An 18,049-nucleotide genomic window follows, 5' to 3' on the forward strand; every position below is an offset into this window, starting at 1 on the left:
AAAACCCATGAACTTGTCTATTTAAATTATTTTTAGTCAGTAGTTGTATATGTTTGTTGCTGTTTTGTGTAGTTTTGCATCTTTCAGACAGTTTGGGGTTTTTTGTCGTTGTTTTGTCTAGTGAGACTACTCCTGGTTTTTTTTTGTACTTCTGCATCTTTTTTAGTAATTTTGTGGACTTTGTGTATTTTGTTTGTAACTGTTTTGTGTGATTTTTGCTGCTCATTTTGGTAATTCTGTGCAGTTTTGTGTCTTTCAGTTGCGCTTGCAGGTCTCTGTTTGTTTCATGATAATTTGCATCTTTTCTTAGTTGTTTTGTGTAATTTTGTGTCTCTTTGCAGTCGTTTTGTGTATTTTCCATCTCTTACTAGTTTTTTCGTGTAGTTTTACAAACGTTCATCACGGTTTTGTGTAGTTTTGCAGCTCTTTGTAGTCATTTTGTGTAGTTTTGTATCTTTTGTGTTTGTTTTATGTAGTTGTGCGTCATTTTATCTAAGTTTTGACTCTTTCTATTTGCTTGGTGCAGGTTTGCACGTTGTCGTCATTTTGTTTCCCTTGTGGTTTTTCTGAGATTTAGTGTGTTTTGCTGCAGAGGAGAGAACCTGCCACCAGGTGTCACTGCTGCTGAAGGACACACACCGACAGACCAGAACCAGAACCAGCAGAACACTGGTCTGGTTTTGGTTCCTCAAGTCCACGAAGAGAAGATTTAGAACCAGCGACTGAGTTCATCCAGAGATCCATTAGATTCTGCTGTGGGACGAACACAACAACACAACTCTACACAACAACACAACCACAACAACATAACTCTATACAACACAACAACGCAAACACAACAACACAACTCTACACAACAACGCAAACACAACAACACAACTCTACACAACAACGCAAACACAACAACACAACTCTACACAACAACATAACTCTATACAACACAACAACGCAAACACAACAACACAACTCTACACAACAACGCAAACACAACAACACAACTCTACACAACAACGCAAACAAAACAACACAACACAACAACAGAAACTCAATGAAAACACAACAAAGCTAAAAAAAAAACACAGTAAGACAACCACAATAAAACTCTAAACAACACAAACACAACATAAATATACAATAACGCAAACACAACAAAACTCTAAACAAGACAAACATTACAAAACAACTCTACACAGCATAACAACAGAAACACAACACAAAAACACAACAATGCAAACACAACAAAACTCAGGTCAGCAGGTTGTTTTAATGGAGAACAATGAGGAAAATAATAATATATGATGATAAAAAGCTGCTGCTGTAAATGATGCAGGACAGGAATGCTGGTAGAGAACTATATATAGAAATATATATATATATATATATATAAAAAATAAAAACATGATGTTGCATTGAAGTGTATTCAGCTCTGAAACTGTCCCATAATGCAGGATATCACTTTAATTATGGCAAATCAAAATAAATTAATGCTACTGACTTAATATTCTCTGTAATAAATACCAATAGATAATCAATGTTCTAATTAGGGCTCTATCAGCAGCACCAGTTACCATTGAGATGTAGCTCCGCAGCATCAGTTACCATGGAGATCTAGCTCTGCAGCATCAGTTACTATGGAGACGTAATTCCACAGCATCAGTTATCATGGAGATCTAACTCTGCAGCATCAGTTACCATGGAGATCTAACTGGGCAGCATCAGTTACCATGGAAATCAATCTCTGTAGCATCAGTTACCATGGAGATATAGCTCCGCAGGACCAGTTACCATGGAGATGTAGCTCCGCAGCATCAGTTACCATGGAGATCTAACTGGGCAGCATCAGTTACCATGGAAATCAATCTCTGCAGCATCAGTTACTATGGAGACGTAATTCCACAGCATCAGTTATCATGGAGATCTAACTCTGCAGCATCAGTTACCATGGAGATGTAGCTCTGCAGCATCAGTTACCATGGAGATCTAGCTCTGCAGCATCAGTTACTATGGAGAGGTAACTCCACAGCATTAGTTACCATGGAGATCTAATTCCACAGCATCAGTTACCATGGAGATCTAGTGTGTTGAAAGAGAACCTTTCAGCTCAATATACCTGCAGACTCACTGATAGCTCAGTTCTCATAAACACAACAACACAACAAAAACAAACTACACAGCGCTACACAGCGTCAAGCAGAGGGAGACTCTGTGGACTCAGTCAAGTGATGGAGGTTCCTCAGGGTTCTCAGACTCATCTCTGATGGAACCAACGTGTTCCTCTGCTCCACTTCTTTCACCTGCAAACACAAAGACACACAAATAAATCCTGTGTGGATTCAGTGTTTTCAGAGCAGAGAACGTTCCCACAACATTGTCAACACAACCTACACATTCTAATGACATTCTAAAGGTTTAATCTAATGTTAAGGAACCATTTCAAGAACATCTGTGGTTTTAAATAGTGTTCCTATAAGACAGAACATTTTACCTGCATCATTCAGAGGACGTTTTCAGCTTGGATTCCATGCTAACAAAGCAGGAACATTGTTTTCCAGATGTTCTTCAGGCCTCAGATGATTTTTATAAAACATTTCTGAGACATGATGAATCAACAAAGGTGGATGGTGGTGAGGGAATACTTTAGAGAACGTCTGTAGAATGTTCCACAGTGTTAGATGACAACAAAAAAAAGGATGTTCCGTTTTAAGAATGTTAGAACATTGTTAATGTCTGTAGTTATCCAGTGTTTACACAGAACATTCTTAGAATTAAAACTCAAAACTTGCTTCTCAAAACATCCCCAGAACTTTGCAGAACTATCTGAGAATGTTCTAAGAAAGCACAAGTTCTATGTGAGAGGAACAGGTAGTTAGCAGAACACCCTGTTCCACAGTTTGATCTGGAAAGAATCTAATGCTGTGATCACACTGAGAACATCGGATCTGATCGTGTCTCTCCAGCTGTTAGTAGAACCAATCAGATCATTCTTTAATGTCTGTGAGGTTCCTGCAGTAAAAATTATCAGAACATAATTTTTTAAAACATAGATGAGACTAAAAAGTATGATTTGATGATTTTTTTAAATAAAAGGTTATTATTGAAGTATTTGTACTAAAGTAGGTCAGTTTGAGTTACTTCAGAGCTTTTTTTTTTTTTTTTAAGAACCAAATTAAGTTCTGTCAAATATTGTGGCTGATTGAAGTTTGTGTCCTCATCATGTCTGTGAGTTTTATTTCTGGATAAATTCAACCATGAGCATGATTCACGTGTTGTTATGAAGGCAAAAAGAAAAACAATTCTCAGGTCTGGAAACATCTGTCAGAGCTGTTCATATTAAGATCATTTCATATAAAATCCACTGAATCTCATAAAATTCTTCCTAGAACCTGCTCAATTAGCTGATTCTTCACCTACAGTAACTTTATTAACGATCAATGTTTTACCTTCATATTATGAGTGTTTCCAGAGTTCCTGGCCTTTGAAGTACACAGAGGTGGGTCCAGATTTTTAAAAATCTTTTTAATGGACTTTTTTCATCATTTCTGAGCCTCAGAACTTCATCAGTACGGCAGACAGACTCATGACATTTCAGGAGGAAAAACAGAACAAACAAACAGAACCAGAATAAAGAACATTTATTTCAGAGGTTCAGTTTGAAGTTTCATCTGTAGTTTGGTTCAGTGTCCTGCAGGACGCAGCACTGAAACCTTCACTGTACTACAGTTAGCAGTATTACTAGTAGTACTACTGTAATATTAATACATCTGAGGCAGAGGATGGTGGTGACATGGAGGGGCGGGGCATCCTCTAGTCACATGATTGGACGTAGTTGTTGGGGAAGAATCCCTCTTGGCCGTTCAGGAAGCCCTGACACCAGCCGTCGTCATGGCGATGAGTCACGTAGATGACATCACCCTCGGTGAGGGACAGATCATCAGGCTTCGACGCTTCATAGTTGTAGAGCGCCACCACTGGACACACAAGGAACTGCAGTCATACGCTGGTCATATACTGTACGTATACTGTATATATACGTGTGGATGGTAGTAGTGGTAGCAGTAATAGTAGTAATAGCAGTGGTACTATTAGTAGTAGCAGCAGTGCTCAAAGTACTAGTATTAGGTGTAGTAGTAGTACCTTTTTCCAGGTACTCTGCGGGGGCGTTGGTGTCGTAGTCCACTGGTGGAGGGAGGGGTGGCAAGATGTCATCAAAGCCCACCTCATTGTCCAATAGGAGAGCAGGGGGCGGAGCCAGGATCTCCAGATCTAAGAAAACATTAGTCCAGTGAGTGACAGCTGTGACTGACCAATTAGGTTTGAGGAGGCGGAGTGTGTACTTTGGTGTGTAGTACTAGGGCTGTACTACTGTAACAGTACAACTTTAGTGCTACAGTACTACAATTAAACATACTACCTAAAGGGATGCTAATACGATTGGTCAAAAACATATATAACACTTTTTACCAACCGTACTAACTACTATTACTGTTTTAACTGTGTACTAACTATGACTACAACTGTAAACTAACTGTGTACTAAATGTGTGGCAACTAGTGTTTCTAACTAGTACTAACTACTACTGCTAACTGTATACTAACTGTGTACTAACTAGTACCACTAACTAGTATAACTAGGACTACTAACTGTATATTAGCGTACAGTGTGTTCTTACCCAGGTGTTGCAGACGAGCAGGTAAGCAGAGCCGAGGTGAGGAGGAGGGGCGAGGCAGCAGGTGGAGGGGGGAGGATGAGGGGTGAGGAGGGGTGCAGGGAGGTGGGTAAGGAGGGGGAGGAGGGATCATGACTGACAGGCAGAGAAGCAGAGTCAGAATCTGAGACAGAGTGAGCATCCATTCATTCATAGACAACCTGTAATCCTCAAGGACCTTAGAACTGACTGAAGTATTCCTGCAACCTCCTCAAGGACTACTGTGACTACTTCAAGGACCTCAAAAAACCTCCTCAAGGACTACTGTGACTAATTCAAGGACCCCAACAAACTTCCTAAATCCTCCTCAAGGCACTCAACAGCTTCTTCTAAGAGACCTTGAATCTGTTCAAGAACCTCATAACCTTGTTGGTGACTATTGGACATTTTTCAAGGACCTCAGAACTGACTTTCAGACTCCTAAAACCTCCTCAAGGTGCTCACCACTTCTTCTAAAAGGCCTTAAACCTGTTCAAAGACCTCATAACCGTGACTACTGGATATTTTTCTAGGACCTCAGAACTGCCTTTCAGACTCCTGGAACATTCTCAAGGGCTACTGTGACTTCTTTAAGGATCCACACAATGGCTTCAAGGATCCTGGCATGAGTCCTGGAATCTTCCCAAGGCCCTGTAGAACTTAAACTACCATTTTTGTTTGCTTATTAGTCAGTTTCTCGCTGATTACGTCTGCTGAGTTTCTATTGGACAATGTCGGCCCAGCCCTTCAACGGCTTACGTGATTGGCCGGCAGCCAGGAAGAGGGAGCGGGTGTAACGGCAGCGGGAGGCGGGGCCTGAGCGGACCCTCAGAGATAGGGAGCGTGTGGTTGGGGGGGAGCGGCGGCGGCGACTCCTCCTGTTGGGGAGGGTCACTGAAAGCGCAGAAGAAGAAGACTGAAGAAAAACACCACAGAAGAAGCAGACACTGAAGGAAAACACCACAGAAGAAGTCAAGCAGAAGCAAAGACAATAATTGCACATTTTCTGAGTGTAGTTTGGTATCTGATTCTCAGTCTCTAAACTTTTTCTGGTGCTTGTTAATGAACACGAAAGCCTAAAAATGCAGGTTTGAATGTTACAGCAGTTACAACCTGAACCTCTTCAGGAATTCACAGATGAATCCAACGTAGAACCAGTGAAATGTGTGAAAAGTCTGGCTGATGTCATCCGCTTATGTGATAAATGTGATAAACTATGCTTCTTTTCTCATTTTCTCATCTGTAGTTTTGTACAAAAGCAGGACAACCTTTTTTGTAGCTGCATTTTGCTGTAGAGCCTTTGGAAACAGAAAGCTACAGAGTTCAGGATTTGAGAGGAACACAGAATCAAGCACCCTGTTGGGTAGATACAAATATTTACAGTGTGTTTATATGTGAAACAAATTGCTCATTGAGCCAAACAACCGCATCAGTCTGAATAAATGTTCGTGGCTTAAATGTTAATAATTGTTCTATGTTTTCATGGCCACAAATAAAAAAGAAATTAAGTAATTTATGTGTATATAGTTAATGAGTTATGTGTTTCTGTGACATGCAGGGGAAGTTACTCAGGATTATTCTATTTGTGAAGTCAGGCTTAAACAAGCCCAAACGTACAGCACCAGAAAGATGCTAAATTGTGTGATTATTAAATGGAGTTTGATGGAGTCTGGTGGTGCTGTTTGTACAATACAGAACGTTACCGTCTACTTCCTGGCTGGGTAGAGGGGGCGGGGCCGGCAGCTCTGAACCATCATTGGACAACGGAGGGAAACCGTCATCATCAGAGGGAGGAGGGGGAGGAGGAGGCGAAGGAGAGGGGAAGCTGTTCTCCTCCACCACTAAGGAGAGAGAGGAGATGTGATGTCATTGTGATGTCAAGTAGTTTAACCAATGAGAACTTTACTGTCGGAAAAATTAAGATGAAGGTGAAGATAAATGGTTCAATTGAACTATGTTCAATAAACCAGGTTTATTAAAACCACAATTAAGGAATCTGGGTTGACTAATCAGGCTGAACTAAACCAGGTTTAACTAAACCAGGTTAAACAAAACCGCATTTAACTTATTAATGTTTCAGCCAACCAGATTCAATGAAACTACATTAACCTCATCAATTACAGTGTAAGATTTACCCAGGTTTAACTAATCAGGCTGATGTAATATTACCATGATTGCTGTGATGAATTGAGTTTCAATCTAGTCAAGGTTTAACTAATCTGGAGCCTGGGTTTTGCTAATTTAGGTTTTTACTAGGGTGACTCAACCAGATTTAGTTGAAGAAGATGTAGTTCATCTGGCCTAAAATAATAAAATAATGGTTCAACTAAATATAAATCAACCGACGTTAAAGTTATATAAGGTTCATTTAATTAAGGTTTAAACTGATCATGGGTAAATTAATCCTGGTTAAGCTAATTTAAGTTTTACGTTTAACTAGATTTAGCCAAGAAAGACCTAGCTTATCCTGATTTAAATAATACAGGTTAACCTAAATGTACCTAATCCAGGCTAAAATATTTAAAGTTCAACTAATTCAGGTGTAACTATCCACAGTTTAAGTAATCCTGGTAAAGACAATTTGAGTAACCCAACATTAACTAGATTTATCTTATCCAGATTTAAATAATTCAGGCTAAAGTAATACAAGTTTAACTGATCCAGGTTTATCTAATCCAAGTTTAAGACTAATGATTACGTCGTAAAACAGTTTTTGTCTTCACCTGTCTCAAGGCCAAGTGGTGGAGCCGGGGGAGGAGTGCTGTGATTGGTCAGAGCTCCTGCAGGAGAAGGGATTGGTGGAGGGGGAGGGGGTGGGGCCACCATATCGCCTGACGAACCCGGAGGAGGGGGAGGCGGAGGGGGAGGGGGCAGGCTCGAGGCGTTAGTGACCTCATCATCCTGAGCCGAGATGACAGTGTCCGTCGGCGGAGGGGGCGAGGTGTCGTCCAGCAGGGAGGTGATGAGGTCACACTCAGGTGGAGCCTGCCAGGGAGGCGGGATGGTGGGTGGAGCTACAGGTTTCCCAAAGCTGGAGCTGAAAGGCAGAAAGGTGAAAACAAACATCCTCAAGTTGAAATGATTTTCACATGATTAATGTTTCTGGAAACAGAAATGTGATTCTATATCTTTTACAGCAATAGTTGTCTGGACTATAATGTCTACATATTTAGTACAAATGTCAAATGAGTGTGATATCAGATTACAAACTACAGTTCTGATTTCAGATTATTTCAGCGTAACTCAGTGAAACGAAAGGGAGTCCATGTTTCATCAGATTCTTTGGTTCCTTCAGTACTTCGTATGTCCACCTTTATTTCTGAACAGACTCAATCCTCCTCAGCATGGAGGAAGCCAGAGCAGGGTTTCTGCAGAAATCAGCTGACAAACTGAATACTTTTTCATTTTAATTTTGTTGTGAAATATTTTCTTGAAAACTGCAGAAAAAAATTTCAATGCCACTGAGAATTAAATTTAATGATTTTTAATGCCATTTAAGGCCTTAATTTTCGCAAAACAAACTTGATGACTATTAATGCTTTTTAATGCCCTGCCGAAAACTTGCAGAGTTCACTAATTTCAGCTCACATCTTGTCCCATTCTTCACACACTGTTTTATTCAGCTGCTCTTTGTTAGAGGGCCTGTGCTGCTCTACCATTCTCTGGAAAATACCACAAAGGTTCTGTTGCGTTCAGGTCAGGACTCACACTGTCCAGGTCCTGGATGACTGAGTCCCTCTGGACAATTTGACCTCATTTTGGACAAATGTTGAGTTATTTTACACAGGTTTTGAGGATTTTCAATGTGCTTTCTACTGTATTTGTGATTGTTCATTAGAGGAAGCAGTTAATTGGAGCTGACCCAGTTTAGAACCAGTGAATATTTCTGCGTATATATTCCTCAGAGCTGCACTCTGCATTCATTCAAAACATTCACTCAACCTGTGTTTTTAACCCTGAACACTGACTGCAGGCTGTATGCAGCTTTAAGTCAGCCTAGACCTGCCTGCGAGGTGATGCTGAAGGCATAAAAATAAAGTTTCTAATGTGTGAATGTGAATGTGCTATTCTTCTATATGGAATAATTCTTCTATCTGTATCTGAAAAAAAGGCATTTTATTGGGATACATGGATGACAAAGGGGATATGTGTTGTCAATGATTTTTATGAAGACTCTACATTTATATCATTTGAGGACCTTAAACAGCAATTTCATTTAAATAATGAAGGGGATTTCTGGAAGTATTTGCAGCTCAGGAGTACTATGAAATCAATTTTTAAACCAGTAAGGGTAGAGGGAGAGGAGAATGAAGTCCAAAAATTTCAAAATTTACTTCATATTTCACATTCTGCATCAGGTTTTTATTTTTAAAAAAGTTAAATATACAAAGAAGATTGTGTGAAAGTCTGAGATTGTTATGGCAACAACACCTTGGTAAAGAGATTAATGAGGAAACATGGCAAGATGTGATTTCAAATGTGGGGTAGGCTACGAGGGATGCGAGGAGTAAGTTTATCCATTATAAAATTGTGCATCAATATAATTTTGCACCCTGAAATTGTTTAAAATGGGATTAATTAAAGACAAAAAGTGTTGGAAATGTAGTAAAGAAGAGGGTATATTTTTTCATGGAGGAGTGGCTTAAATTATCTCTACCAGAATCACCTCAGCTATGTCTGTTAGGAGACACGTCTCTTATACCATCAAGCCTGTGTGAGGTAGAGCTTAGACTGATTTTAACAGGCTGTATGGTCGGGGCCAGAATCATTTTAAGGAACTGGAAGAAGCCAGAATTTGCGGAATGGCTTAAGCTGACGACAGAGACAGTTGCTTTTGAGAATATGATCGCCAGGGTAAACAATGTCCCAAGTAAAATTAGCTAAATGTGGCAGGCTTTTCTGGCTCGCATTAGTGATGCATAACATCTGTAGAAAATCTATGATATTCATGAGATGTAAAACTGATATGCAATTGCTGTCCTTTTTTTTTTGTCTGTTGTTTTTTTTTTGTTTTTCTTTATTGACTCATGGTCACCACATATCTTGACTGCATCATTTTGAGTAATGTATCAGGTTTGTTGTTTGTGTTTTTTAAAAATTAATTTCTATATTGTTTCTGTTGGTTTAAAATTAATAAAAACATAAATGATGAAAAAAAAGAAAGTTTCTAATGTGTGGTGACTTTACCCTCCTGCAGGGGGCACCACCGGGCATTGCACCGCCTCCACAGGCTTGTTGGACCTGAAACAGACAGAAACATGAAGCTGCAGGCAGAAGAAGCTGCTGAGAAAAGAAACAGTGAAAACAGAACCAACCTGACAGAGGGTCCCTGTTTCCGGATGGTTCCTGTTCGGTCCGACTGTTTCCCAGAGACCTGGAGGGGGGGAGCAGATAGAGCATCAATAGACCTGGGAGGGGGCACATAGAGCATGAATGGAGCCTCTCAGCCTCTAATTAGTCTCTACAAACATTTTCCCACGGTGGACAAAGAACTCTGGCGGCAGGAGTGTGAGTCTGATCTGCTGGATCTGTGAGGACCGACCAGGACACTGTAGCTCCACCAGGACCGGTCCGGTTAAAGAGGACAGTTCTAGTTAAACCGGACGCTTCTGGTCCTTTTGTCTCCTCACACTGTAGATATTGAACTATCTTCATGTCTCCTCTCCAAGCTTTTTCTCTCTACTCTGCTCATCAGCTGTAGAAAGATGTTTCCCCATGCTCAATGTATCTTCCAACAACTTGTTCCTCTGTTTATTGTTTCTGAGCCATGCTGTATTCATTTTACTGATCCAGTAGATTTAATTCTCCCCTCAGTCTCTCTGTGGAACCACTGCCTGCAGTTCAGCTGAAAACTCTCTGATCTACATGATGTTTGGTTACAATTCGGAGCAGTTCCTATTTCATGCTGCCACATGTGTTCATGGTTCATCAGGTTTCAAATGTGTCACACAGTAAATACTGAAACATTCAAGTAAAGAACAACTTAATCCAGTTGTTGAGTACATGTACAGATGTGTGTCTGAATCAGCTGCTTGAAGGAGGAACTTTAACTGCTGCATCATTTCTGCTTCTGAGGTTCAGCAGCTTCACCACCAGCTTCACTTCTGCTTCTGTTCTGGTCGATTAGATTCCTCTCAGAGTTTCTGCTCAGAATAACTGTCTGCACAGCAAACAAAGGTCACTGCTTCACTGATCAGCTGTTTGTCTGCAAGATCCGGATCAGAGTTTCCTCAAATGTCTTGTTTAGTCCAGAGATATTCAGTTAACTGTTACAGAGGAGGAAAGAAACTAGAAAAGAATCACACTGACTGAAGACTGGTGAATTTCTTAGTAAAAACAGTGAGACTGTTTTTCTTTATTGGACAGAAATCTCTGCATTTTCCTGATATTTTTATCTGTTATTCTGACTAAATAAAACCTTGAATAATGAACTAAACTGGTTCAAATATTCCTTTATTGAGTCTGCTATTTGCTGAAACCTGTTTGGAGAGTCGCCAGAACGTCTGTAGAGTTTCCAAAGTGACAGTGAACACAGCGCCTGCTGAACTGAAATAACCTAAATAAATGTTCAACACTAACAGCTGATGATGAGCCAGGTTTAACCATCATGTGTAATATCGTCTCTTTTCCAGATGAACTCAGTGGTTTAACAGTTGGGTCACATGACTCAGGTGTGTGGTACCTTCATGCCGTGGCCAACGTCGTCCAGCTGCTGGTAGTTGATTGGTCGGCGGCTGTACGGTGGGCGGGCCTGGGAGCCTGTAAGGGGAAGGATCTTGTGGCTGCGAGGAACTCGTCTAACCGCAGTGAAGGCACCGATTTCCCTCCGACAAACCTTCTCTTTGTGCATCTCCACTGTCTGAGGACCAACAACAGGATGACCAGAAGGAACACTGAGCTCTGTGGTGGTTTGTGTCTCTTTATGTCTGTGTGTGGTTGTTTCATGTCTCTTTGTGGTTGTTTAGTGTCTCTTTGTTGTTGTTTTGTATCTCTTTGTGGTGGTTGTCGTTGTGGTTGTATTGTCTGTTTGTGGTTGTTTTGTGTCTGTTTGCGGTTGTATTGTGTCTCTTTGTGGTTGTATTGTGTCTCTTTGTAGTTGTATTGTGTCTGTGGTTGTATTGTGTCTCTTTGTGGTTGTATTGTGTCTCTTTGTAGTTGTATTGTGTCTCTTTGTGGTTGTATTGTGTCTGATTGTGGTTTGTGTCTCTTTGTGGTTTTGTGACTCACCTGACCAATCAGGTTGATGGAAGACTCCATGTGGCGAAGCTGATTGGTCTGAGCATCCAGCAGGCTCAAAACGCTATTGGCCAGAGTGCTGATCTGGTAGGCAACACTGGCCAGTGATTGGGTGGTAAAGTTTTTAGTTTCCTCCAACGCTTTCATGCTGCTGTCACCTGACTGATGGAGAACAGGCGTGTTAGCTTAGCTTAGCACACAGGCTAAAGACAAAAAGAAATGGTTAGCTTAGCATTGCGTGTAGACTGGAGGCAAAGGGAACTGTTGGTTTAGCTTAGCACGAGAAATGAAACCAAATGGAAGCTGTTAGCTTATCTTAGCATGAAGATGGGAGACGAAGAAAAACTGTTAGCCTAGCTTAGCACTAACACTAGATGCAGTAGTACTTGTATGAAGCAGTACTACCTGCATGTATTTGTTATAGCAGTAGTACTATCTGTATATTGTAGTACCTGTATATATTACTATCTAATCTATCTATCTATCGTAGTTGTTGTGGCAGTAGTGCTACATGTATGTAGTTGTTTTGCTAGTAGTAGCATCTGTATGTAGTACTACGTGTGCATATTTTTTGTAGCAGTAGTAGTACCTGTGTGGAGTACCACTTGTACATAGTTGTAGCAATATTAGTACCTGTATGTAGTACAACCTGCATGTAGTTGTTGTAGCAGTAGTAGTACCTGTATGTAGTACTACCTGTACATAGTTGTTGTAGCAGTACTCGGCCACGTTCAGCAGGTTGTCGTAGTTTTCACGTAGAGCTTTCCTGGCGTTCGGAGCTTCTTCCAGGATCTTTGTCACTTCATCAGTCAAGTTCTGGTCCTTCATGATCCACACTGAAGGTTCTATAAGTACTGATAAGAAAGGTTCTAGAGATTCTATCAGTTGGATCCTGAAGACCAGCAGGGACCTGCAGAGATCAGAATCAGAACCACCCATAACCAGTTTTCAGGAATCACTGGAAGTCCACACCAACAGATGCAGTATACACAAGGAGAGTCCACTAGAACACTACTGATAAGATCAGGATGTAGAGTCTATAAACAGGATTTATCCTCCTGAAGGGTGGAAGGATCAAATCATGGGGAATAAAATTTGGTATTTCGACAAGACTATAGAAAAGAAAAAAAAATGTCAAAGTAAAAACAGATTTCTAAAAAGTAATGTCAATTAATCAACAATATAAAACAAAGTAAGCGATTCCATCAGTGATCACCTCCTTCCAGTCAGTGTTTAATAGATGAACCTTTGGCTGCAGTTCTATCACTGATCCTGTGCTGATCTCAATCAGTCTGAACATCTGGATGCTGACACAAGTCGTCCTCCAAGATTTCTCTACACTTTGCTGCATTCATTTTACCCTCTACCTTTACAAGCATTCCAGGACGTTCTGCCGAGAAACAGCCAAACCTCATGATGCTGCCACCACCATGCTTCACATTATGATACTGTCATCACTATGCTTCACAGTGGTGATGATGTGTTTGTAATGATGTTCAGTGTTTGGTGTCCAAGAAACATATCATCTAGTCTGATCAATAAAAACCTCCATTCTGATCTCCTCAGACCAAAGAACCTCCTTCCAGTTGATTTTAGAGTCTCAACATCTTGTGAGCTTTTTTCAACATAGTCTGAACAATCAGTAACTTGGAAATGTTCTTGTATCATCTCCTGACTGATGCTTTTAAACAACCTTTTCTCAGAGTTTCTTGGAGTGCTCTTTAGTCTTCATGGTGTAGTTCTATCCAGGAGTACCGATCCATCAGTGACTGGACCTTCCAGGTACAGGAGTCTTTATGCTACAATCACTGAGACACATTCACTGACCTCAGATGATTCATTTACTAACTGTTGACTTATAGCACCAACTGGGTGCAGCTGAGTTCGATTAGAGTCACTTTAAAGAGGACCAATACCTATAAAATCATTTATTTTTAAATTTTTGTCAAAAAGCCTATTTAACTGACCATGATTCAAAATTGAAAAGCAATAAAAAGGAGAAATCTTCCAGAGGGGTGAATATTTTCTAACACTGTATAGAGTCTATCACAGAATGAATAAAAATGACGGAATGTACCATATATACTACGTCTGATCAATATATATTTGATTTTAAATCCTGTTTGGTGATGCAGATTAAATGCAAAGAAGAAGGGAAGCAGACTGAAGTAAAAACTCACCAGAGTCAGACAGTAGATGTAGTTTGATGAGTTGCAGTTCTGCTGGAGTCTCCTGTCTGGTTTAACTTCAGTCTGCAGCTACAAGTTTCCTCTGTGCTGCCCAACATCAGTCAGAGATCTTCTCCGCACACAGAGGAGTCACTCCTCTCCTCCAAAAGCACCGGCTCATGCCTCAACCTTCAAACACCGTTATGTGTCGACTTTCAGTCTACAAAAGTAAGTCAGAGTGAGTCATTTCTGCTGTGTTTCATTGTCTGTGTGTGAACCTGCTCAACATAAACCACTTCCTGTTTCACACCATAGCAAAGACGCACTTTACGAAGATTGAAACCTGAAATACTCACTCTGATCTGTGAGAATAATCTTGAAACTTTAAGGAACAAACTGAACTGACGTTAAGGAACAACATCATATACCAGAGTTAACTGAAATTTATTAAATTACATAACATACCACAGTTAATTAGGAACTATTAAATCATATACCAAAGTTAATTAGAAACTATTAAATAACATCATATACCAGAGTTAATTAAGCACTTTCAAAGAACAGAATATGCCAGAATTAATTAACTATTAAATAAATCATTTACTAGAGTTAATTAGGAACTATTAAATCAAATACCAGCGTTAATTAGGAACTATTAAATCATATACCAGAGTTAATTAAAAACTATTTAAAAAATAAAACACAAGAATTAATTAGACACTATTAAATATTATCATATACCAGAGATAATTAGGAACCATTAAATAACAGTAACAGAACATAGTGATGTGTTGATTCTTCCTGGTGATTTGAGCTGAAGTAAAGCTGCTTCACTCAGCTGTGAGTCTGCAGCGCCTCCTGCTGGTCAGACCAACAACCAGCCTGATGAACTTCAACAGTGTCCAGAACTTTAAAGAGGCCAGAGAGCCGCAGCAGGAAAACACCGCAACAAACAGAAACAGATGTTCAGACAGGTGAGAGAAATCAGTCAACTGTGACTGGAAGGAAAATCTGAGGACCTCTGGTGGACAGGTGGAGAACAGCAGAACTCATCCATTGCAAAAGTAGTAACAGTTTGTACTAAAATCTTTTACATTGTTTATTAGCAAATATCATGAAGTGAAACTGTTGTTTTGTTGTTTTCACTAAAACATTCACTAAACCAAAGAATTAACCACAGAACATCTAAATTGTAGAAATAAATCAGAGCTTTAAACAGTCTGTGGGCCCAAGTCTTCCTCGTTGCCCGGGGCAACAGAATGTGGAGTGTTACTGGGGGTGACGTGATGCGACGTGTTGCCGGGGACGACGGGGTTCCAGGGTTTCCGCGAAGCTCCGTCTCTGTCTTGGCGGTTCAGAGGCTTCAGGTGGCAGGTCAGCACCAGGTCTCTGAGGACACACAGCACAGCCTGGAAACACTTTCAAGGAAGCTTTAAAGTAGCCTGGAACATCCTGGAAGGTCTTCAAGGACCCCCTGAAGCCTCTAAAACACCCTGCAGCTAATTCAAGGAGACTTAAAGGTTATCAAAGACACAAAGAGGCTCCTATCACATCCTGGAACTACTTCAAGAACCCTTGTAATGTTTTAAAAGGCCCAGGAGCCCACAGAGACATCCTGGAACCTTAAAAACATTCCACAAGGTCCTTGAAGGAGTTCTCTCAGAGACTCTGAAAATATTTTGCTTCCAGAAACCTTTCAAGGCTCAAATCCTACGATGTCCTGAAATATCCCAGGAGTCTTTAAACACTTCCTGAAAGGTCTTCAAGAGAAATTTTAAGGCCATGAAGGGGGCCTGGAATCTTTCAAGCACTTTGGAATCACTTGTAAACAAAACCCTGACATTTCTTATTCAGATTTCAAGAGCCTTTCAAGGGATTCTTTTAAAGCATCCTGGAATTCTAACAAATGCTATTTGAATATTTCAATATTGCTTTCAAGTATCCTGGAACACCTCCAGTGATATCTGGAAAGTTTTCAAGGATTTCAAGGATCTATTCAAGAACCCCTGGAGACTCCCAAGAGTCTCGAAACCTTGCAAAGGTTTCCAGGAGCTCATTCTGGGAGAGCTCCAATGGTCTTTAAAGGATCCCTGGAATGTCTTGCAGAAGTTTCAGGAGCTTCCCAAGACTTCAGAGAGCTTCAATAAAGTTAAGGACCCTTTCACAAACTCTTTCCAGGACCCTCTGGTAAGACCCTTGCCTGTTTCAGGCCCTCCTAGAGTTGTTTCCAGGCCCTGAGCTACCTGAACTGGCTGTAGCAGACTCTCTGGCTCAGAGCTCTCAACTTGGTTTCGTTCTCTCGCTTGTATCGTCGCTCAGACTCGACCGCGGCCTGCAGCTCTCTGTCCAGCGCTGAGAAGTTGATGACATTGCGCTGTGACATCATTACCATCTGGTGATGTCAGACTTTAAAACAAACCTGCGGAAAATTTTAGAATCAAAGTTACACTTTATATGAAGGTTTGTGCACTTTACAGCTAAAACACACGACAGAATAAAACACCTGCTGTGCTGTAAAAATATCATCATGAACCAGAATCAAACATCAAATATTAAATCTTGTCATATGCCAGAATTAATTAAAAACTGCTAAATAACACCATATACCAAAATTAATGAGAAAATATTGAATAAAATAAAATCCCAGAATTAATTAAAAACTTTAAACAACATCATATACCAGAGTTAATTAGAAACTATTAAAACAGCAGTAGCAGAACACAGCAACCTGTTGGTTCTTTCTGGTCATTTGAGTTGAACTAAAGCTGCTTCAATCAGCTGTGAGTCTGCAGCGCCTCCTGCTGGTCAGAGCGAAAATCAGCCCAGACACAGTTCATCATTTTATTCACCCACTTCTCGTTTTAGAGGTTCTGAAAGTTCTACTGATTCTATCAGTTGGATCCTGAAGCTGGAACCCGTAGAGAACCAGAACCACCCAGAACCGGTACTTAGGAACCACCAACATTTCCAGAAACAGAGTCCATCAGAGAAACTACACGTTCTTCAAACCGCAGTTTAGGGGCTAATGCTAGCTAACCCCGACTAACACGGCACAGCTAACTACTGCCTACAGCTAGCTCTGGCTAAAGTTAGCTGCGTATTCATGTCAGTAGTTTCCCACAATAACAGGTCAGTTAAAGCGGTCACCACTTTAACCATAATTAAAAGTTGTTAATTTGCAACGTCAGGTCAGCAGGTGAAGGTGTTCCACTCTTACCTGCAGCAGACCGCCTCCTCGCGCTGTGTCTCAAGTGGTTTTAATCACTTTGGGCTTCGGAAACAACAAACCGTCTCCATGACGAGAAGCAGCCGGCTGCGCCTGCGCAGTGGAGGGCGGCGAGTCATTCTGCAACAGATTTCTGCTGAGAGAGGCACGAAAACACACACCTGCACACGCACACACATACACACGTGCACACACACAGTAAACATCTGGAAATTTTTTTTCTGACAAATTGAGTTTTTATGAGTTTACGCCATTGATCTGCGTCCATATGAGCTTTTAGAATAGTGATATGAATGAATTAATAAATTAATCAGTGATTGCAGCATCATTAATGGTTCATATGTTTCACATCCCTGCAGCTCCTCCATAATAAAAAAAAAAAAAAATCAAACGCTTTAAATTTTTTCACAGTACTTTAATGGATTAAAATGAAGCATTTTGGAAGCTTTTGGTGTAAAACAAGTTTTGATTTAAACTATGTGCAAACATCCAATTTATGGCACTTCTATTTTTCTGTACTCACTAATGTCCTCTGAGCTCAATGGGATTTTCTAATAATGGTGATGCAGCGTTTTTATAAAAATAATAATAATACATTTTATTTGTATAGCGCTTTTCAAAACACTCAAAGACGCTTCACATAAAAATCATATATGTTATCTTGAACGTTATCTGCTCCACAGGTTGCCAGGTTCAGCATCTGTTACCATGGTGATGGACCATGTCGTAGTCCTA

At 40.4% G+C, this 18,049-nt stretch overlaps 2 protein-coding genes across 3 annotated transcripts; both read right to left on the bottom strand.

Moving 5' to 3' along the window:
• Positions 1 to 3,617: 3,617 nt before the first annotated feature.
• On the bottom strand, positions 3,618 to 14,369 carry abi3a (ABI family, member 3a). Of its 2 annotated transcripts, XM_035958296.2 has the most exons (12): positions 14,101 to 14,369; positions 12,617 to 12,830; positions 11,912 to 12,082; positions 11,367 to 11,543; positions 10,000 to 10,058; positions 9,872 to 9,925; positions 7,408 to 7,721; positions 6,388 to 6,525; positions 5,444 to 5,578; positions 4,670 to 4,801; positions 4,135 to 4,263; positions 3,618 to 3,968 (listed from the first exon to the last, which is right to left on the bottom strand). In XM_035958296.2, the coding sequence occupies exons 2-12, from the start codon at positions 12,746 to 12,748 to the stop codon at positions 3,805 to 3,807; spliced, it is 1,605 nt and encodes a 534-aa protein (XP_035814189.2). In that variant the 5' UTR covers positions 12,749 to 12,830; positions 14,101 to 14,369; the 3' UTR covers positions 3,618 to 3,804. The 2 variants fall into 2 exon arrangements, with proteins under 2 accessions (XP_035814189.2, XP_023148310.2); XM_023292542.3 differs by lacking the exons at positions 4,670 to 4,801; positions 5,444 to 5,578 and having other exon boundaries at positions 14,101 to 14,365.
• A 144-nt stretch (positions 14,370 to 14,513) lies between these two features.
• ccdc103 (coiled-coil domain containing 103) lies at positions 14,514 to 17,422 on the bottom strand. Its single transcript, XM_023292543.3, has 3 exons — positions 17,306 to 17,422; positions 16,332 to 16,507; positions 14,514 to 15,477 (listed from the first exon to the last, which is right to left on the bottom strand). Exons 2-3 carry the CDS (start codon positions 16,478 to 16,480, stop codon positions 15,300 to 15,302), a joined length of 327 nt encoding a protein of 108 aa, XP_023148311.2. The 5' UTR covers positions 16,481 to 16,507; positions 17,306 to 17,422; the 3' UTR covers positions 14,514 to 15,299.
• Between the last annotated feature and the right edge of the window lie 627 nt (positions 17,423 to 18,049).

This window comes from Amphiprion ocellaris, chromosome 19 (assembly GCF_022539595.1).
Source record: "Amphiprion ocellaris isolate individual 3 ecotype Okinawa chromosome 19, ASM2253959v1, whole genome shotgun sequence".
Taxonomy (NCBI): Eukaryota; Metazoa; Chordata; class Actinopteri; family Pomacentridae; genus Amphiprion; species Amphiprion ocellaris.

What these genes read in the sequence shown, in the direction of transcription:
- abi3a (XM_035958296.2), bottom strand. Translation starts at nt 12,748, where the DNA reads ATGAAGGACCAGAACTTGACTGATGAAGTGACAAAGATCCTGGAAGAA. An exon ending in GCTACAACAACTATGTACAG is followed by an intron (nt 12,083 to 12,616) that starts GTAGTACTACAT and finishes GTTCTCCATCAG; the next exon opens with TCAGGTGACAGCAGCATGAA. An exon ending in TGCTCGTCTGCAACACCTGG is followed by an intron (nt 4,264 to 4,669) that starts GTAAGAACACAC and finishes ATGTTTTCTTAG; the next exon opens with ATCTGGAGATCCTGGCTCCG.
- ccdc103 (XM_023292543.3), bottom strand. Translation starts at nt 16,480, where the DNA reads ATGGTAATGATGTCACAGCGCAATGTCATCAACTTCTCAGCGCTGGAC. An exon ending in GTCTGCTACAGCCAGTTCAG is followed by an intron (nt 15,478 to 16,331) that starts GTAGCTCAGGGC and finishes GTGTGTCCTCAG; the next exon opens with AGACCTGGTGCTGACCTGCC.